Source organism: Anabrus simplex, chromosome 1 (assembly GCF_040414725.1).
Source record: "Anabrus simplex isolate iqAnaSimp1 chromosome 1, ASM4041472v1, whole genome shotgun sequence".
NCBI classification, from domain to species: domain Eukaryota; kingdom Metazoa; phylum Arthropoda; class Insecta; order Orthoptera; family Tettigoniidae; genus Anabrus; species Anabrus simplex.
Window position 1 is genome coordinate 23,721,374 of NC_090265.1, and position 23,356 is coordinate 23,744,729.

Here is a 23,356-nt window from a genome sequence, read left to right on the forward strand (position 1 = left end):
CTATGGAATGGGTGTGGGCATCTCGGACATATTCTGAGTCATGGCCCTCCTTGTGCTCAGGCAGCTAGGACTATACAATCCACTGGTGGTCCATAACTCGTTAGAGGAGAGATCCTCTCTTGGTCCATGTGCAAGTAGGGTAGCATTCTGCTTCATGAATGTACTGAGCTCAGAACATTTTAAGTAAGCCTCGGACCTATGGGAGTAACGGAGTCCCACTCCCATTTGACAGGCAAGGGACTCCTTGGAAACAACTTGGCAAACAAAATGGAATTTGATGGGGAGCTATCAATATTAATGGGGCTCATGGAAGAAAGAAAGTAGAACTGGCTGAGTAACCTAAGAGGGTGCATCTGGATGTGCTTAGGAGTAAGTGATATTCGGGTAAGGGGAGATAACGAGGAAGAGATAGGAGATTATAAAGAGTACATGACAGGTGTTAGAAAGGGAAGGGCAGAGTATGGGGTAGGGCTGGTTATCGGGAATACCATTGCACAACATAGTTTCTGTTAGGCACGTAAATGAGCGAATGATGTGGGTAGATATGTCAGTTGGAGGAATTAGCACTAGAATTGTGTCCGTGTATTCACCATGTGTGGGTGCAGATGAGGATGAAGTTGACAAGTTTTATGAAGCATTGAGTGACATCGTAGTCAGGGTCAACAACAAGGATAGGATAGTACTAATGGGGGATTTCAATGCGAGAGTTGGATATAGATCTGAAGGATACGAAAGGGTGATTGGTAAATGTGGGGAAGATGTGGAAGCTAATGCGAATGGAAGCATTTGCTGGACTTCTGAGCTAGTATGGGTTTAGCAGTTACGAATACATTCTTCAAGCATAAGGCTATTCACCGCTACATATGGGAGGCTAGGGATACCAGATCCATAATAGACTATATCTTAACCGACTTAGAATTCAGGAAATCTGTTAGGAATGTACGAGTTTTCCGGGGATTTTTCGATGATGCAGACCACTATCTGATCTGTAGTGAACTAAGTATCTCTTGGCCTAGGATAGAGAAAGTGAAATCTGTCTGCAAACGAATAAGGGTAGAAAGTCTCCAGGACGAGGAAATTGGACAGAAGTACATGGATATGATTAGTGAGAAGTTTCAAACAGTAGACAGTAAGCAGGTTCAGGATATAGAAAGAGAATGGGTGGTATACAGGGATGCTATAGTAGAAACAGCAAGGGAATGCCTAGGAACAACTGTGTGTAAAGGTGGGAAAAGGCGAACATCTTGGTGGAATGATGAAGTGTGAGCAGCTTGTAAACGTAAAAAGAAAGCTTATCAGAAATGGCTCCAAACAAGGACCGAGGCAGACAGGGATTTGTACGTAGATGAAAGAAACAGAGCGAAGCAAATAGTTGTTGAATCCAAAAAGAAGTCGTGGGAAGATTTTGGTAATAACCTGGAAAGGCTAGGTCAAGCAGCAGGGAAACCTTTCTGGACAGTAAGAAAGAATCTTATGAAGGGAGGGAAAATGGAAAAGAACGGTGTTTTGAGTAATTCAGGTGAACTCATAATAGATCCCAGGGAATCACTGGAGAAGTGGAGAGAATATTTTGAAAATCTTCTCAACATAAAAGGAAATCTTCCTGGTGGTGTTGCGAACAGCCAAGCTCATGGGGAGGAGGAAAATGTCGATGAAATTACGCTTGAGGAAGTGGAAAGGATGGTAAATAAACATTTTTATAAAGCAGCATTTATAGATGAAATTAGACCTGAATTGAAGTATATTAGGAAGGCAGAGATGAAATAGCTTCATAGAGTAATAAGATTAGCATGGAGTGTTGATACGAAGGTGGTTTGAAAAGGCTGTGCAAAGTCCGAGATATGGCACCACCGGTGCGCATCGAGGTCATGTTTAGTTAGTAGCACACCAAGTTTCAGCCACATTGGTTTATTTCTTTGTGTTTGGCATTCGTGTGGATCAAGGAAGTCGAGTGATTTTCAAGAAATGGACGAAAAAGAATTTCGTGTGGTGATTAAACATTACTTTCTGAAAGGCAAAACGCTTCAGGAGACTAAAGAGAAGCTGGATAAACATTATGGTGACTCTGTACCTTTGATTAGAACAGTTTATAAGTGGTTTAAAAATTTTCGGACTGGCCATATGGGCACAAGTGACGCTGAACGTTCTGGACGGCCTGTGGAGGTTACCAATCCAGGAATCATTGATCAAATCCATGATATGCTGATGGATGACAGAAGAGTTAAGGTGCATGAGATCGCTAGTGCTGTGGGCATCTCGACTGAACGGGTACATAATATTTTGCATAAACATTTGGACATGAGAAAGCTATTCGCAATATGGGTGCCGCGATTTCTCACGCTTGACCAAAAACGGAATCGTGTGGAGTGTTGCAAGGATGGTTTGCAGCTGTTCCAGAAGAATCCGGAGGACTTTAAGTGTCGTTTTGTCACTGTGGATGAAACAAGGATACATTACTATACTCCTGAGACCAAACAACAATCTAAACACTGGGTTACCAAGGGAATCTGCACCAAGAAAGGCGAAGACTGTTCCTTCGGCCAGAAAGGTTATGGCGACTGTCTTTTGGGGTTTGCAAGGGATAATCCTCATAGACTATCTAGAAAAGGGTAAAACTATTACAGGTGCATAATAATCATCGTTTTTGGACTGTTTGAAAACCGAGCTATAAGAAAAATGCCTGCGATTGGCCCACAAGAAAGTCCTTTTCCATCACGACAACGCACCAGCACACCCCTCAGCAGTTGTGGTCGCAAAATTAATGGAAATAGGATTCCAACTCGTTTCACATTCCCCCTGTTCTCCAGACTTGGCTCCCTTGGACTACTATTTGTTCCCCAATTTGAAGAAATGGCTGGTGGGACAAGGATTTTATTCAAACAAGGAGGTGATTGCAAACACTAATGGATATTTTGCAGACTTGGACAAATCCTATTATTCGGAAGGGATCAACAAACTAGAACATAATTGTACGAAGTGTATAAGCCTAAAAGGAGACTGTGTCGACAGGAGAATTTTCAGTTGCTTTCATGAAGTCTTTGACCTAAAATGTGCCTTATCTTCTCTCGCCTACATACTGTCACTGACAACATATAAATCTCATTGTTTGTCCAGTATTGGCATCAACTGAACTGTTGCCTACGATAGGTTGAATGGAGAATCCCACCTTCCACAATGCTAAATAGTCTTTCGGCTGGCACAGAAGTTACAGGTACGCAGAGATACGTAAATGCACACCTATGAATCGAAAAAAACTCCTCACCATTTAACTGCAAACAGCTGTACAATTTCTGTTAGCGTGAAAAATAAGCCAATGAGGGGGGGAAAAAAACTATTGTTGACTATCGATAATGGGCAACTGACTATCGATGTATGACGATAGTGGTCACTATCAATAACTATCGATAGTTTTCCGCCTCTAGTTCAGAGTACTTGCAGGGGTTAGACAAGGCTGTAATCTTTCACATTTGCTGTTCGTAGTTTACATGGATCATCTGCTGAAGGGTATGAAATGGCAGGGAATGATTCAGTTAGGTGGAAATTTAGTAAGCAGTGTGGCCTATGCTATTGACTTGGTCTTAATGGCAGATTCTGCCGAAAGCCTACAGTCTATCTTGGAACTTGAAAATAGGTGCATTGAAAATAAAAATTAGCCTTTCGAAGACTAAATTGATGTCAGTAGGTAAGAAATTCAACAGAATTGAATGTCAGATTGGTGATACAAAGCTAGAACAGGTCAATAATTTCAAGTATTTAGGTTGTGTGTTCTTCCTCGATGGTAATATAATAAGTGTGATTGAATCAAGGTGTAGTAAAGCTAATGCAGTGAGCTAGCAGTTGCGATCAACAGTATTCTGTAAGAAGGAAGTCAGTTCCCAGACGGAACTATCTTTACATCAGTCTGTTTTCAGACCAAATTTGCTGGACGGGAGCAGAAGCTGGGTGGACTCAAGATATCTCATTCATAAGTTAGAAGTAATATACATGAAAGTAGCAAGAATGATTGCTGGTACAAACAGGTGGGAACAATGGCAGGAGGGTACCAGGAATGAGGAGATAAAGGCTAATTTAAGAATGAAATCGATGGATGAAGCTGTACACATAAACCGGTTTTGGTGGTGGGTCATGTGAGGCGAATGGAGGAGGACAGGTTACCTTGGAGAATAATGGACTCTGTTATGGAGGGTAAGAGAAGTAGAGGGAGACCAAGATGATGATGGTTAGACTCAGTTTCTACTGATTTAATGATAATAGGTATAGAACTAAATGAGGCCACAGCACTTGTTGCAAATAGAGGATTGTGGCGATGTTTAGTACATTCACAGAGGCTTGCAGGCTGAACGCTGAAAGGCATAACAGTCTATAACAGGGTCATCCAAACAGCGCTCCCTGAGCGCTGGCGCTCTGGCCGCGCTCTAAGCCAGTGTTCCGAGCACTTTGTGGAAGGTAGTTTCAGTAGTGGTGGGAGGAGCTTGGCTGGCTGAGCGAGCGATCTTCCCGCCATGCCTAAGCGAGCACCCGATCCATCAGTCGCTAGTCTAGTCCAAGCCATAAAACCTATCTGCATCGGTGCGACGTAAAGCCATTAGCAAAAAACAAAGTCTAATCCAATGCGCTTTGTTGACAGCGTGTAACTAAATCAGTTTCGCAGTTGTCATGACTGAACATCATACAAAAAAAGAAGAGTGGTGAAGCAGCAGCCTTTAAAGCAGAATGGGAAATTTCATTTTTCTGTACAACTTATAAAGGGCATGCCAAATGTTTAGTGTGCCACTGTGTGTTTAAAAAACTCAATTTGCAACGGCACGACAGTGCCAAACACAGGGATGATTGATTTGACAAGACGCCAGTCGCCAATCGAAGTTGGAAGAATAGAAAGAAAATTTCAAGTAGCACTATTCTTTAAGTATTATTGTTTTAATTTTAAAATGCTTGTTTACAAACAGGAATGAAGAAGCATTACAATTGTGACTTGCCGTATTTTTGTCTGACAGGAGATTGAGGAGAGTGAGGTTGGTGGACTCATTTTATGAGCAAGCTACAAATGTTCACTTCGAATTGTCAAAGCTCTTCACGGAAGGGAATTTAATCATGGAATGTGTAATGGACGCGGTGTCATGTATTTGTCGTACGGAGCTAGTTGAGAAATTTGACAAAATCTCTCTTTCCCCTAAACTGTGGCTCACAGAATATGCGATATTGCCGTTGATATGGACCAGCAATTAATGGAGAAGGCATCAAATTTTGGATCATTTTCCATTGCCCTCTACGAATCAACCGACACTGCGGACACAGGTCAGCTTGTTATTTTCATTCCCGGGGTGGATGATGATCTTCGGGTCACCGAGAATTTCCTAGACTTGGTATCTCTCAAGGACACCATTACCGGCTTTGATATTTTCAAAGCTGTGGAGGGTGTTTTTGAGTCAATGGGATTAAAATGGGAGCTGCTGATGAGTGTAACGACGGATGGAGCTCCTGCTTTACGTGGTCTACGCACGGGCTTTCTCAGCTATCATCATCATCATCATTTCCCTTTATCCAGCTGTAGCCGGGTAGGGGCAAATATGGTTCCTCTCCACTTTCTTCTGTCTTTCCACCACTCCTCCTCCAACACTGTGTCCCAGTCCAGGTTTCTTTCTATAATGCTGCGTTGGATGGTATCCTTCCATCTCAATCGTGGTCGTGCACGGCCTCTCCTTCCTTGGATTTGCATTTCCATCACCTTTTTTGGCATTCTTTCGTCGCTCATTCGCTTTATGTGCCCAAACCATCTTAGTCGGCTCTTCTCTATTCTATCATTCATTTTTTCCACTCCAATTTCTTCCCAGATTTTCTCATTCCTTATTTTGTCTCTTCTACTCTTCTGTATCATACTCCTCAAGAATTTAATTTCGACTGCCTGTATTCGACTCTCATCCTTCTTTGTCATTGTCCAAGTTTCTGCTCCGTAAGTTGTTATGGGTACGTAATACATCTTGTACATAGTATCCTTTGCCTCCATTGGCACATCTTTGTCCCATAACATATTTCTTACACTATGATAGAAACAACTTCCAGCTTGAATCCTTGTACTAATCTCAGCATCCAGTCGAGCATTCTCCATTAATTCACTCCCCAGGTATTTAAACGTTTCCACTACTTCCAGGGGCTTGTCTGTAAGTCTAATCTGACCTTTCCCTTCTTTCTCCCCTCTAGTCATAACAAGAGTTTTACTCTTTTCTACACTTATTTTCAATCCACATTCTTCAATCTTCCCATTCACCACATTCAACTGTTCTTGAACCTTCCTGTCGTCTTCTCCCCAAATCACAATATCATCTGCAAATAACATCATGTTCATTTCTCTTCCTCCATATGCTGCTTTTGCTGTTCTCATGATGTCATCCATCACTATTGTAAACAGGATTGGTGATAGAACACTTCCCTGTCTCAGCCCACTAGTTATTTTGAACCAACTTGTCCTGCCAACTTGTGTTTGCACACAACTACAACATTCCTTATACAATGCCATGATCATTTTTATTAATCCCTGTCCAATTCCTTTTTGCACCAGACTGTCCCAAACTTTCGTCCTAGGGACACTGTCATATGTCTTTTCAATATCAATGAATGTCATCACCATATCATTCCCGTACTCCCAATGCTTTTCCATTAGTTGTCTCATAATGAAAATGGGCTCTATTGTTGACCTTCCACTTCTGAAACCAAACTGATTTTCCTGTATCTGCTTCTCAACCCTCAACCTTATTCTACTTTCCAATATCCTTTCCATTATCTTAGCAACATGGGATATTAGAGTAATTCCCCTGTAGTTCTTCAAAACTTTCTTATCACCTTTCTTGAAAATTGGGATGATTATTCCTTTTTGCCAATCCTCAGGGACCTCCTTATTCTCCCAGACATTCCTGAGAACCCGATATGTCCACTGCAGGCCTACAGCTCCAGCTACCTTTATCATCTCCACTTTATCATCTATTCCAGCAGTTTTTCCATTCTTCATCTTTCTTACTGCCATTTCAATTTCATTCATTGTAATTTCTTTATCCATTTCTTCGTCAACTAATTGCCTTTCCTGGTCGTCCATTGAATGACTGTCATCCGTTCTTATGTTCAGCAGCTTCTGAGAATACTCTCTCCATCTATTTCTTATTTCTTCTGGTTTTGTTAACATTATGCCACCTTCATCCTTCACAAATCTGGTGTTTACTTGATCTCTCTTTTTGTTTCTTAAGATACCATACAGTAATTTCTTGCTGCCCTGCGTATCATCTCTCAATGCCTGTGTGAATAAGGCCCAGCTTTTCCTCTTTTCTTCCTCCACTACTTTCTTGGCCAAATTCTTTGCCTCCACATATTTTCTTCTACTTTCTTCAGTCTTAGATGTTTTCCATGCTTTCCATGCCATTTTCTTTTCCTTCACTTTAATCTTTACCCTATCATTCCACCAGTGTGTTTCTTTGTCTTTCACATTTCCTGATGTTCTACCACAAACCTTTTCTGCACATCCAACCAGTGCTTCCTTAAATCTTTTCCATTCCTCTTCAACATTCCCCACCTCTGTCCTGGGTACCAAGGGTATTATTTCCCTTTGAAATTCTTCTTGTATGCTTTTCTCCTTCAACTTCCGTACTTTAATTCTTTTCTCTCTTCTTAATTGGGGTTTTTCAATCTTTCCAACTTTCAATTTTCCTATCACAACTCTATGATCTCCACCAAAGGCTTCTTCAGGCATGGCTGTTACATCTACAAGGTTCTTCCGGTGTTCTTTCTTTATGATTATATAATCAATCATGGTCTTTGTTCGTCTGTCTCCCCAGCCATACCTTGTAATCTTCTGACTGTTCTTCTTCCTAAACCAGGTGTTTCCAACAATCATTTGATTCCTCATGCAAAAATCCACCAACAACTCGCCTTCTGGATTTACATTTCCATATCCAAAGGGCCCTACAACATCTTCCTTTCCTTGTCTTTCCATTCCAACTTGTGCATTTAGATCTCCCATCAATAGTACTTCCTTATCTTCTATCTGTCTCTCCACTTCCTCTAAGAAGTCCTCTAGATGTTCATCTATGCAACCAGTTTGTGGGGCGTACAACTGAAATAGATCTTTCACGCCATTTTCAAACTGGAGTCTCATCATCATCATCATCATCCTATCGCTGACGTACTTTGTATATTCCAGATATTCTTGGATTTCTCTTCTAAGTATGATGGCCACTCCACTTTTTGCTTTGTAAAATTAAAAATGGCTGAGAGCGGTAGTACCTTAATGGCGGCGATCCATTGCTTGATACACCAGGAGGCAATCTGTGCAAAAGTCGCCAAGCTTAAAAAGTAATGGGAACAGTTGTGCGAATGGTAAATTTTTTTCGCTTCCATAGACTCACGCACCATCAATTCAAAGAGGTCTTGGTTGACATTGAAGCGGATTATCCGGATATCCAGTACCATGCAGAAGTAAGATGGCTGAGCAAGGCGAAGTTGCTTCATCGTGTTTTTTGCTTGCAGAACGGAATAGATACCTTTTGTGTAATGAAAGTGCGACCCGAATTTATTTTGCGTGATCCTAAGTGGGTGGCGGATTTGGCATTTTTAAGTGACATTACTGCCCATCTGAATACTTTGAACATTTCGCTTCAGGGCGAAAAGCACAATATTTACGATTTGGTGGAAAAAATTCAAGTGTTCAAAAGAAAATTGATTTTGTGGGAAAACCAGTTGCGTTTAAGGAACACAGGACATTTACCATTGCTTAAAACAGTGAAAGAATGTGTCGACTTTGATGAGTACTTGCAGGTAATTCGCCAATTACAAGAAGAGTTTGAAAAGAGATTTTTCAGAATTACCAGAACTCCAAGCGCTTTCTAATGTCACGAAGTTTAGAAGAATTTTACAGCGGCTTTCCGCAAGTATACCCCCTTTTGTATAAACATGCATGTAAAGTTCTGTCAATGTTCGGCTCAATGTACATTTGTGAGTGTTTCTCTCCGGTTCTTAAGCTTACCAGTATTAAACATCATGCAACGATGAGCGATAGGAACTTGTGCAATTATTTAAGAATAGCTGTGTCCAGAAATATTGTACCGAATTTGGAGAAGATTGTTTGCTCCAAAACGAAACGCTCGTAAAAACGACTGAGCAAAAGTCACTCAAGGTCTGTACTATCTGTTCATATTGGTAAAATTTTGTTGAATTTTCCTCTCAAATATGTTCAAATTTCAATTTTGAATAACTCACATTATGCTTTACTTAACACTTGATTTCGTTTCCTACACGTTCCATACATCGGAGTACCTTTCGATTTGTAAATGCGGTATATTTGTTATAGCAAAACAGCCCTATCAGTATGATGTCAACAAACCGACAAAAGCCGTCGGCCGCAAGTACGTATCTAGTCAGCATGGTCCGAATATCGTCCGTCTGTCCCAGGTCTCCTCGCTGCCACAGTGTAGTGGTGGAAGGGGAGGGAGCGCTAGTTTGACTGCCCAGTGCTCCCCGAGCGTGGGCGTGCTCTCGGAGCGCAATGACTGGATGGCCCTGGTCTATAATGTATGTATGTTATTATTATTATTATTATTATTATTATTATTATTATTATTATTATTATTATTAACCGATACGGCCACCTGTGGGGCACGTTTACACACTCTTCCTTCTGTCACGCAGACTGATACCCTTCTTTTTACACTCTCATCAAAGATTCTTGAGTCTTTGACTTCTTCTTGCTCGTTCTTCCACCGAGATGTTCTGTGGCTTCGCATGTTGCTCTTCAGACGCATCCCTCAATCCCGCAACCTTCTTCCTAAATGATGTCCTTTCTTTTATATCCTCCTCCTTGATACCTATTTCTGCCAAGTCATTGTGCACGTGTGTAAGCCATCCCGGTTGTTTTTTCCACCTTTCCTGCAGAAGAAGTATCCTGTTGGCCAATCTCTCAGGGTTCATTCTTTTGATATGTTCATAAAACGTCAGTCTCCTTTTTCTCATCACAGTCGTGATTCTTTCTACTGTCTTGTAGAGCTCCAAATTCGATCTTAACCGGAATGTGTTTGAGTCACTCATCGACTTTCTAGGGCCTAAGTGTTTTCGCAAAAATCTTCTTTCTCTTTTTTCAAGGACTGGGTCAGCCATCCTCGTCAAGGTTTCTGCTCCATAAAGGCACTCTGTTCTAACCACTGTGCAGTAATGTTTTAACTTGGCCTGAATTGAGAGAGACTTGGACTTATAGGTGTCATGACATAGTCTGAATGCCAACTCCATCCTTCTCACCCTCTCCTTTAATCCCTCCTTTTCATCTCCATTGGGGGTGAGTATTTCCCCCAGGTATTTAAATTTTTGCACACGCTGGATATCCCCATACAATGTAACAAGTCTGTCTGTGTCGCCTTTTTTTTATAGAATCCATGAATGCTGTTTTTTCGAAAGAGATTCTTAACCCTGTTTTGACTGCAACATTTTGTAGTTCTTCGACTTGTTTCTTGGCTGTTTGACGGTTGTCTGTAATAAGAACGACATCGTCTGCGAAGGCAAGGCAATCCAACAACATCGCATTTTTTCCACAACCTATCTTTACCTCATTCTTCATTCCATTTTCAGTCATTCTCAGCCTCCATTCCCTAATAACTTTTTCTAAAATGCAATTAAAGAGTAGTGGAGAAAGGCTGTCTCCTTGCCTCAAACCCGTTTTTATCTCAAATGGATTTGAGAGTTCGCCCATAAATTTGACTTGAGAAAAAGTGTTTGTAAGAGATTGCCGAATTATGGCCAGAGATTTCTCATCCACTCCAAACTCCTGCAGAACGTTCATGAGCACTCCAGGATCTATGGAATCATATGCCTTTTTGAAATCAACGAAGGTTATGATTGTCCTCTTCTGATTTCTCATTGATCTTATTTTTATAAGTGATTTTAGAATATAAATCTGCTCAGCACATGAACGCCCTTTCCTGAACCCTGCCTGGTATTCACCAATTTGTTTATCTAGATGTGTTTCAAGCCTCCGCTGCAATGCTTTGGATAGAATTTTGTATGCTATAGGAAGAAGAGAGATACCTCTGTAGTTGTTGACGTTAGTTTGGTCCCCTTTTTTGTGTAAAGGATGAATGAGTGCATTTTTCCTATCACTTGGTATTTCTTCTTTTTCCCAAATAAAAGCGAATAATTCCTCTAGTTTTTCCACTATATTTTCACCTGCAAATTTGAATAACTCTGCAGTAATTGAGTCTTTCCCAGGAGCTTTGTTGTTTTTTAGTTGCTTAATGATGTCCCTAATTTCTTCCTTATTTGGTGGTAATGAATCATTCAACTTGAATTGAGGCTCTCCAAACAGCAATCCATCTTCAGGAGGTTCACAGTTCAGAAGATTCTGGAAATAGTTGGCCAGATACTCGCAATTCTTCTTGTCACCAATAATGAGTTTCCCTTGTTCACTTTTAAAACATAGATTACCAGGGGAGAATTTTTTTGATTTTGTTTTTAAACCTTCTATAGAAATCTCTTGTGTTGTTTCTCTTGAAATCTTCTTCTATGTTGTGCAGCTGTTCTTTCTCGTACTTTCTTTTCGTATTCCGAAGAATTTTTGCTTTGTGTTTCCGTTGTTCCTTGAAGTCTTCAAAATTCTTGTGATTAGTACACCATTTATTCCACGCTTTAGACCTTTCCCGTAAGGCTAATTCACAATCGTCATTCCACCATAGATGTTTCTTCTTTTTGGCGATCATTATAGTCTTTTCAGCTGCTTCTTGTATCCTCCTTGCCATTTCGGCCCAATTCGAAGATTCCAAGACCTCAAGCTCTCGTTTATAGTTCTCAACAATCTCTTGGTTTATCTTGAGTTCATCAGTTCGATATTTCTTGATTTGGGGTGAAGTCTCTTGAAGGACTTTGGAATAAATCTTATCTTGACTCTAACAAGGTAGTGGTCAGAATCTATGTTTGCACCTTTTTGCACTTTAACATTCAAAATCTCTGCAGGGTTCGATGTGGCTACATGGTCTATTTGGAACTCCCCTAACATGGGATTTGGATAACTCCATGTCATTAATTTCTTCCTTTCTTTCTTGAATTGGGTGGACATTAACTTGAGGTTGAATGCTTCACACACTTCAATAAGCCTTTCCCCATTTCTATTGGTTCTTATGTATGTATGTAATGTATTACACAAACTCTATTTACATCTGCTACACACATACACTAATGAATTGCCATCATGAAACAAAACACTACTATGAAAGAATAAGAAGAGACTGCAGCAAATGCATGTCAACTACCAACCCAACAAAACCAATTCACATACTTGACTTCAACCACGTGGCTAGTACAACTTCCACAAAAGTTTCATCAAAACAACTTCACTCTCACTCACAAGACTGCCCGTTTATATATGTTGCCTGGCCAGGCTTCTAGAAGAATATGACGTAGGCCTAACACGTTTTTCTCATAAATTTGAGATCTCCAATACTCTAACTACAATGTAAAGAAGTTTCTACAACTACAAACATACGTTATTCTGGAGGATATTACAGTATGTTGCACAATGTTACATTGGATTATACGGCATATATACAGGTAATAATAAATTATATCCTATTAATTTTTTGTGTCCTTACATTAAACTTGTATTAATATACAGTAAATTCTCGGTGCATCGTTTTGCAGGTGGAGGGGTTGACGATGGATGCCTGAAAACGATAAATGCAGGTGACATATAAAATAGGGGAAAAGCCAAATAATAAAATATGGGTACTGTATTTGGGCATTTTTCGTCATGTAAATATAATGATGGCGTGCGGCCTCCGAAGCCGGGTGCAGATCTTTCGTGTTGTCGTGTGATAAGTGATCTACTTGCTTACAAAAATGCGGCTCTACCTAAGATGAATCTTAATGTGTAAGTCGGTGCACACACACACACACACACACACACACAGCCCCCGAACGGTCGGAATTAACCAACGAAAATCCCTGACCCGATCATGACCTCTTGAACTGAAGGCCAACATGTGCTAACCATTTAGCCATGGAGCCGGACATGCTCATAATGTACATAACAGTATCAAACCACTGCAATCATGATATAAACAATGAAAATAATAAAGCGCGACTTCTACATTGTTTCGTTTCACATTTCCGTACATTTTCGTGGTAATTGGAAAACCTTCTCGTATTGCAAATTAATGATATATGTGGATATTATGGTGATAAGCTGTATCTTGGTAAAGATTGTGTAGACCCTTCGCAAAGGATAGGTTAGAGATCCCACATGGCGTGGCTCAGACAAGGTCACAGAGGTCAGGAATTCACCGTGGTTCGCCCCGGACAATGTCACAGCGGGCTAAGCGTTGCTGCCAACTTTGGAATTAGTTTCAAAACCAGGCTAGTGAAAAGATTATTGGTCTTGCTTGGTTAGGTCCGGCTTGTAACAAGACAACTGGGCGTCAGCAGCCCTGGAGATGGTTTTCCGTAGTTTCCCATTTTCACACCAGCCAAATTCTGGGGCTGTATCTTAATTAAGGCCACGGCCGCTTCCTTCCCATTCCTACGCCTTTCCTATCCCATCGTCGCCATAAGATCTATCTGTGTTGGTGTGACATAAAAAAAAAAAAAAGACAACTGGGCAGGGGGGCAAGAAAGTGGTCAACAGGCCTCTAGCATCCTATACGCATCACAAGGTATGATGCAGTTAATAACCCTGTGAATAATTAAAACATACCCGGTGCACGCCATGACTATTTTAAACTGTGCAATTTTCTCATTTTCAACGAAGGTGACAGCCCTAGCCAGCCAACAGCAACACAGAAAATGTGGTAAATTTGAGTTTTACAGTTCCTCTGTTTTAATTCTTGTAAATAAGAATACTTCTAGTGGCCAGTCAGTGGGTCGAGGAGAGCATTGGTGCCAGGAGACTCATAGTGAGGTTGCACTTGAATAACCTGCGCACAGCATTCCAGCCTACGAGATCCTTGCTCAAGATTAGCAACTTGTAGTCGCTTGTACATTCTCACGAAACAGGTTGCCGCTATTATATGCTAGAGTATTCAGCTGTCTCTTTAAATTCAAAACTTTTGCGTATATTTTTCTTACGTTCGTTCGATCCATGTGGGAAAATTGTGGCTGAGGACAAATATTTTTTGACGATCGATGAGATAAAACGATAGTTTGGGGAATGATAGATGCAGGGAAATTTAACATTGGTTATATGGAACATGTTTGGGACCAAATAAATTGAACGATGTATATGGGAAAACGACAATTCCAGGAACGATGCATCGAGGTTTCACTGTATATACAGCACGTTCCATGACATAACCACACAAATAATACGATCGTCCATACATAACTACGTACATAATAATACCAATACTAAATGGATGTAAACACTTCATAGCCCTCACAAGTAATAATAATAATAATAATAATAATAATAATAATAATAATAATAATAATAATAATAATAATAATAATAATAATAATAATAATAATAATCACAAAAATAATGATAATCAATATTTGCATTATTTACCCATGGGTTAAAGAATATTGTTTCAAAGTTATATTAGTCTATTACACTTGTGTCAATTTCTAGGTTGCTAATGACCCCAGGAAATGTATGGGATGCAAATACACACTTCATTTCAAGCATAACATGAATTAATCATGTAGATAACCCAACATTATAAAAATATTGCACACGTTTTTGATATGTATACATAAGGCAGTGGCCACAGCCACCTAGATGCACAAATACCGCAGTCATGGGTTCTAGGCGTTGGTTGCAGCTTCATTGAGCTGAGGAGGCGTAGAAATATACACAAATAAATACTATAGAATTTAAGAGGAATTTTAAAATTGTACATCATGTTATTTGCTCGATTTCTAGGGTAGACACTGTCTCAATGTCTCATAGCACGCTTCACCACTGAAGACGACTGCACTTTTTATAAGGATATTTTAACGGGGAAAAAAAACCTTGCCTTATATTTGGGTCATATGGTATTTGGGCATAATTTTACATCAGTCAGCCAAACCGTAATGCAGTTGTTTCAATACTGCCTGGACTCTAATACTGTTCTCATTCCACCAAACAACATTTGACTGTCAAAACTTTGAAAGGTTGCTCCCATCCCACCAGGTGTTCACTCTTCTCTTTAGCATCATCCAAATACAGCCTGGTTCTACCAAACAAATAGTTGCATCAAACTTAAAGAGTTTTAAATTTTGAGCCCTTTTGTGAATATGGTTTTTCTTTTTGCAGGGAAAAGAAGCAAAAGGAGAAACTTGCTGAAGCTCATGCCATTTGGTTGAAAGAACGTGAAAAATTGGATGCTGATCGAACGTGGAAACCTCCAGGTTCATTTTATTTTTGTTCTAGTATTATTCATGTGGCAGTCTGGCTCCTTGGTTGAATGGTCAATGTGGAGGGTTAGGGGTACAATGCCGGGCCGGGGATTTTATCCTCACCTGGGTTGTTCCTCCAGCTTGGGGGCGAGGTGTTTGTGTTCGTCTTAATACATGTCTAATTTATAACTGTGGGGTTCTTCAGCCTGAGTGTGTGATGTCTGAAACCATTTCTTTTTAGTTTTGATTCAGGTACTGTTAGATACTTCAGTCTGTTGAAACTAATTTATAAATGTATACATTTAGAAACTACCTGAAAAAGAAAGAACTTAAATAAAAATAGAATACCTGTCATCGGTTACAAGTTTTCACCTATATACTTCCACATTATTTGGATGTTTTTATTAAAGATTTGATAGTGTACAACATTTGAAACTTATTAAAGTTAAAAATATTGATAACCCGTAAACTGTCAGTTCTATTTTTAATTAAGTTGTTACCTTTTCAAGTAGTTTCTAAATTTTATGCATAAATTAGTTTAGACAGACTGAAGAACCTAACTGTTTAAATTTACTTAGTCGAAACTGAAGAGAAATGGCTTCCATTATAACAAATAAATACATGTCTTCATTTACATACAAGGCATCACACTCGGATCACCACATAAACAGACAGTAGTGAATACACCACATTGGGCTGGTTCGTCACAAATGTGCCGACCCCGTGTAATTGGAAAAAGAAAAAAAGAAGTTTGTTCCTTTTACAGATTCTCAGTATTTCTAGACCTGAGCATTAACTGTCGCATCCCCTTGTGTATTTGTTTGGGATTTAAATGAGACTATGAATAGGTATGTGAGAAATTATGATCCTAATGGGTGGGTAGAAGATATGGATCTACACTCAGATGGCCTTCACTTGAACTGCAATGGTACATATGAGTACCAGGGGAGTGGTGATGACAGTATAGGAAGCATAAAGTCAAGTAAGGATGACATAAAATTGTTAGTGTTAAACTGTGGAAGTATTGTAAAGAATGGAACAGAATCAAGTTTTTTGATAGATATATACAGGGTGTACCAAAACTCAATGGCAAAAATTTAGGAATGGATTCCTCACATAGAGAGAAGGAAAAAAGTTTATGACAACATGGGTCCAGAGACGTATACTTACAGATTTATTCAAACTTTTGTACATATACACCGTACGTCTGTAGCGGCAGCTGAAACACTTTGAGCATGTATCAGATGAAATGTTCATAAGTGACGACCTTCGGCTTGAATACAAGCCTCCGCTCGTTGTCGCATGGAGTTACACATGCGATCAAAAATGCCTGGTGTAGTGCGTACTGCCTGAGAGCTTATCACAATACGCTCACATAAAGTTGCTTCATCAGGAACAGGAGTTGCATACACAAGAGACTTAACGTGTCCCCACAGGTAAAATTCCAGGAGAGCGTGGTGGTGGCCAAGCAATTGGTCCTCCTCAACCTATCCAGCGCTCAGGAAATGGGTATTCAGGTACCTGCGGGCAGCAGACTGAAATGTGTGGGAGCATTATCTTGCATGAAAAACATTTGTCGACGGGATGCAAGTGGCATGTTTTCCAAGTAATTGGGCAATGCTGTATGCAAGAAATTCGTGTAGTTCTGTCCAGTAAGCCTATTTGGAAGAACGTAGGGTCCCGACAAGGAATCGCCAACAATGCCTGCCCAGATGTTAATGGCAAACCTCTGTTGATGGAGATGATTGCATGAGGACATGTAAATTATTATTAAAATTAATTTGTGTCACAAGGTTTGAATAAATCTGTAAGTATACGTTTCCAGACTCATGCTGTCATAACCTCTTTTTCTTCGCTCTGTGTGAGGAAACCATTCCTAAATTTTTGCCGTTGAGTTTTGGTACATCCTGTATATATATTGTAATAGGAATTTAATCATGGCTGAGAAGTGATATTATGGATATGGAAATTTTCTCATGGAACTGGAGTGTTTATCATAGAGACAGGTTAAGAATGATAACAGGGGGGAGTATTCATACTGGTGAAGAAAGAATTTGTAAGCTATGAAAAATTAAGGATGAGGAACATGAAATTCTAGGTGTAAGACTTGTCTCTAAAGACAATAGGCAATTTGATGTTTTTGGAGTGTACAACTCCTGGGACGGCTGGCACTGACGCTGATGCAGAACGATACAGGGAGGAACGTTATTATAGCAGATGATCTGAACTTGCCAAATGTTAACTGAAAAGGGAATGTGAATGACAGAAAGCATGACCAACAAATGGTGAATAAGTTGTTATGGGAAGGGCAGGTGAATCAGAAAGTGATGAAACTAACTAGAGAGAAAAATGTTCTAGACGTGGTGCTGATAAAACCAGATGAGCTCTATAGAGAAACAGAAATGCTGGATGGTATAAGTGATCATGAAGCTGTCTTTATCAAAGTTAAAAATAAATGAGTTAGATAGGAATGTTGTAAAAGTAGGACTATTAGACAATACCATATGGCTGATAAGAGGCGAATGGGGACATTTAATAAAAGCAATTTAGATCAATGGACAATGGTAAATAAAAATTTAAACATGTTGCCATTGATGCTTTCACAGCCCGTACTTATAGACATGATATGGGCTTTTGGGCTTGCACCGTGTCAAGAAAATAATGTAAAATTCTTTATACGCTTCGCAGAGAACTATGCTCTGCGTCATCAGAAGAAGATCACGACTGTCCTTGAGAAAGGCATCTAAAACAATGAGCTTTGAATTTAGACGTTGCCCAATAGAAGTGGAAATGGTACGTTCATTCGTCACCAGATGGCTCGATGATATAGATGTTGATTGAAATATTTGTCTGGAATGAGTAAATTTATAATAGCAGTATAAATGGTCCTTTATTGAACTAACTCATTCCTGGTGGCCCAGTATGCTAAGTTGGTCCAATAATGGACCATTTATATTGGTATTACCAGATGGCTCTGAGAGGCTCACATAACGTAACATAACAGGCATACGCACATATGAAGGTATGACATTGACACAAGTCTGGAATGAAACATCTGGTGATGAGGAACGTACAAATTTGGAAAATACCAAAACAAAATTACAATAGTGAAGGAACAGGGAAGGGAACTACTTACGTAAATTCTTAATGGCTGGCAACCAGGTATTACTTAACTGATAGCCAGTGTCCTTGTTGATATTGTTCGGATTTCTACGTATTTCCACAGCTTCGCGTATATTGTCAGAACCTGTTTACAGACTGAGTTCACGTGACCCTACCACTCGTGTGTTCAACGCCACCATGAAGCTCTTTAAGGCATTCTTCAATTCCAAAAGAGGAGGATAAACATCTGTCCCCGAGGGACGCTGTGCCACCTAGATTATATGGACTTCCTAAGATCCATAAAAAAAGATGTCCCCCTCAGACCTATTGTTAGTGCGATAGGTTCTCCTACGTATGCTCTGGCTAAATACCTAAGCAAATTGCTTCAGCCACGCATGGACGTACTGAATCATACGTCAGAGATTCTCGGTATTTCATCAAAAAGGTGTCAACCATAACCCTTCAACCTAATGCACTTTTGGTGAGTTTCAATGTGGAGTCCTTGTTCACTAAACTGCCAATTGACTCTGTCATGTCTCTCATTGAACACCTGTTCCCTGAGGACATTACTAAGCTATTTTACCACTGCATGACCTCCAGCTATTTCTTGTGGGGTGGGAATTTTTACGAACAGACAGACGGAGTGGCTATGGGAAGTCCACTTTCGCCCATAGTGGCTAATTTCTTTATGGAGCATTTTGAGAAGGAGGCTATTGCTTTGGCGCCTGTCAAACTTATGATATCAACTTGTGAAAATTAAAATTTATAATTCCACCTTTACAGTACAGTGGAACCTTGATTCTCTGTTTTTGGAGGGACCACAAAAATAAAACGTGCAAGACGGGCAAACGGAAAATCCGGGAATGAATGAAAACCATCAACAATATGGCTAAACATCACAATAATGAAATGTGTATAATTATAATCTTACAAAAACTCCGAAACCAAACTACAGCCCCAATGGACCTTTGCCTGCAAAGCGACCGCTGCTCAGTCCGAAGGCCTGCAAATTAAGAGATGACGCGTGGTCAGTGTGACGAATCCTCTCGGCCGTTATTCCTGGCTCTCGAGACCGGGATCGCCATCTCACCATTAGATAGCTCCTCAATTAAAGGTAATCATGTAGGCTGAGTGGACCTGAAACAAGCCCTTATATCCCCCTGTGGGTGGGGGCAGTAGAATAACACCCACGGTATCCCCTGCCTGTCGTAAGAGGTGACTAAAAGGGGCCCCAGGGGCTCTGAACTTTGGAGCGTGGGTTGGCGACCACAGGGCCCTTAGCTGAGTCCTGGCATTTCTTCAACTTACTTGTGCCAGGCTCCTCACTTTCATCTATCCTATCCGACTTCCCTTGGTCAACTCTTGTTCTTTTACGACCCCGACGCTGTTAGGTTTGTGAGGGCTAGGGAGTCTTTCATTTTCACGCCCTTCGTGGCTCTTGTCTTCCTTTGGCCGATACCTTCATTTTTCGAAGTGTCGGACCCCTTCCATTTTTTTCTCTCTGATTAGTGTTATATAGAGGATGGTTGCCTAGTTGTACTTCCTCTTAAAACAATAATCGCCACCAGCATCACCACAAGCCCTTATATCCATGTAAAAATGCCTGTCCGGGCTGGGAATCGAACCTGGGCCCCCCGGATGAGAGGCAGGCAAGTTTGATCGTGAAACCGGCATCAGACATTAATTACCGGTACGCGAGTTTAATCTCGATACTTTATGTTCAATTTTACAGGGGAAACTTCGTCATTTTTCCATGAAAATGTCTTTCATTTCAGCAACTTTGATTAGCCAAACTCTTTGAAAAATATAATAACGTCAAGCCGAACGACAATTGACCACAGGTGGTTTTTAATTATCTCATCTAATAAAATAGCACTCTAGATATAAAACCGCCCAACATGATAGCGAAATCCCTTCTTTTCTTAATCTTCCATTGTAATGTAATCTACGGTATACTGTTTGTAGTCAGTTTCTGGAAATCTTGTACCGCGTAAATTAGGCCTACAGCATCGACTTTTAAAGGTTATGTTGAACTCGAGAATATGGTTTTGAATGTTAGTATTGATTCTCGAAAGTTCTTGAATGAATTATATTAAATTCTGCCTGTCACTAATCCAATCAAATTTGAAAGAGAAAAAAATTCATCAAAACTTCAGAAGTTATGGTTATTCGTGACCTTGAGCTCAGCTGGAAAGCACGCTCTTTGCACATGTCAGTACGAGTTGGAAATGATACAAACCATTTAAATGTAACGTGCGCAAATAAAACGACTGCGGTTTTTTACTTTTTAACACGAAAACATAAAGTTCCCAGTCTTATATTAGGACTGAAACAGTAATAGGCAATCCCAAGATCTCCCATGGCTTTTTGTATGTAAGGTGCAACATTTGTTCTCGTCTCGATAACATAATCGTACCGGTATAGGATGATATTAAAATTTGTGTTAAGAAGGAACAGTTTCAATTCATGCCTGAAAGCACAGTGACTATACAGTTCCCTGAGGGAAGTGCCGAAAACCTGTTCGGGAATACAATAGAAAAAAGTAAAATATAAACATCTAACCTTGGACATAATGTGGACGTTGTATAAGTGCGAACATTTGACGAAACTCCTTCCGTCTTCAAGTAGAGCTGTCGAAATGCGTTCTATCTCCTTACAATTGTTGTGGCCACGCTCTGCTTTATGATTTCCGAGATTCTCTAAACAATACCACCCGAATGCGATGCTAAGATGGTCACTTATGCAAGTTCACCGCCAATTGCTTTTCTAGTACAGTACCTACTTACTCTAATTATCGCAATGACGGGGTGTTAACGCCATGATCCATAAGTATGCCACGACCGTCCTTTTGTGAGATAAAGTTTATTGAAAAACGCTTGATCGAGGATTTAGCGTTGATGGGATTGAAATTTCTGGACGGTTGATCTGGGAAATAGTTTCTTCGGGGAATGAATAATGCGGGATTTTTACAACATTATTTAAGGAGGAAGCTTGCGGGACCACGTAATTTGAACGCATAATCCGGGAAAACTTAGTTTCCGGGAACGGATAATCGAGGTTCCACTGTACTGTAATTGTCTTTATTGAAAAGACTACATTAGATTATATTCGTGACTCTTATGGGACATCGTCAGTCACACATATAAACATTGAAAATAAGGTGAGGACATGTTGAAATAAGTAAATGAAAAGTCTTTAATTCTTGTGACGTGGCGTGTTGGCGTCTTATCAATCTTGAATGTTAAAATGGTGGAGCATGAACTTAAAATGAAGCATGAAGTCCAGTTAAAACACAGATTAAAACGTTGTTATATGCATAGAATTGTCCAATTATAAAACAAGATGAGTGGCTATGCGAATAAAATTATATGCATATTGTACATAAAATAGTATAATGATAATGCCACATTAAAATAGCTTCCTTGATTAGATGAAGAAGGTGGAGTTATGTTGATGACGCAAGTTGAACTCGATTGTTTGTTGACAATATAAGCCTGCTTTAAAGCTAACAGTAGACGTGCCAACTCCCCCGATTTAAACGGCAGACCGGCGATATTTGATCCTTCCTCTTTCTCTTCTGATCGTAGAGACGTATCTCCCGATTTTGAGAACAGACTTATGTATTTTTTTTTTTTTTTTTTTTTTTTTGGAATGCCGGGTTTTTTCTCGTTCTTCAAGTAGCTTGAGGGAATGGATTTTCAGAGGACTCTGGCAAGGCAGATGCATCGGCAATCATATCCACATAGCAGTGCAGACTGTGAGGCACTTTTAGCAGGTTTACAAGGATAAAAGCACAGTTGATATCAATTTATCCCCAAAAAGGATCCTTAAAAAAAGTAACACACCTTAAAATCTATTCGGCAAGGCAAGTGCTCTGAGCAAATAATTTAATTTTGAACTTCTCAAGAGGTCTAAGGCAATTACGATGAAGAATTGTGTGTTCAGATATATGCAGTGTAAATAAATAAATAAATAAGACTAATTATGTAATAGAGCAGTATAATGTGTTAAATATTCTTCAATTAATGCAATTTGCATCATCAGTGATGGGTCATAACTTATTGTGATAAGCCGTAGTCTCCTGATTTTTAACTTTTGAAGGTTAGCTTTAACACTTGAGGTGGAGTGGTCGATGCAGGACAGGCAATGAGGCCCACAATATTATCAACATAACTCCACCTTCTTCATCTAATCAAGGAAGCTATTTTAAAGTGGCATTATCATTACACTATTTTATGTACAACATGTCTACAATTTTATTCGCATAGCCACTCATGTTGTTTTATAATTAGGCAATTCTATGCATATAACATTTCAATCTGTGTTTTAACTGGACTTCATACTTCATATTATATTCGTGCTGTACCATTTTAACATTCAAATTTGACAAGACGCCAACACACCGCGTCACATGATTTAAAGACTTTTATTTACTTATCTCAATGTGTCCTCGCCTTATTTTCAATGTTTATATGTGTGACTAAAGATGTCCCATGAGAGGACGAAACATGTATCATGAATATAATCTAATGTAGTCTTTTCAATAAAAACAAGTACAGTATTGTAAAGGTGGAATTATAGATTTAAATTTTCACAAGTTGATACTTAGACAGTATGGGCCCTAATATGAAATTTAGAACTTGCAAATGGTGGAGGTTTGTTGATACATTTGTGGTCTGGACAGAAGGTCCTGGGAAACTTCATCTATTTCTAAACCACCTAAATCAGCAACATCCTTCAATTAAATTCACTATGGAGATGGAGTCAGACGGACGCCTTCCTTTCTTGGATGTTCTAGTAAGAAGAAAACCGGACGGCTCCTTGGGACATTACATGTTATAATTCTCATGTTAGGTCCGTATTGAAATGTACGTAAATACAAAGTATGTTACAAGTGTTTAGACTGACACCTATAATG

General features: G+C 39.7%; 1 protein-coding gene across 4 annotated transcripts in view; it reads left to right on the forward strand.

Annotated features, from left to right (window-relative positions):
* LOC136883405 (bromodomain-containing protein 8) overlaps nucleotides 1-23,356 on the forward strand; it is a 445,412-nt gene that overhangs the window by 70,717 nt on the left and 351,339 nt on the right. For all 4 annotated transcript variants that reach the window (XM_067155679.2, XM_067155690.2, XM_067155698.2 and 1 more), the window contains one exon: nucleotides 15,254-15,348. In XM_067155679.2, the coding sequence (XP_067011780.2) occupies nucleotides 15,254-15,348 (95 nt within the window). The remainder of the gene's footprint in view (nucleotides 1-15,253; nucleotides 15,349-23,356) is intronic.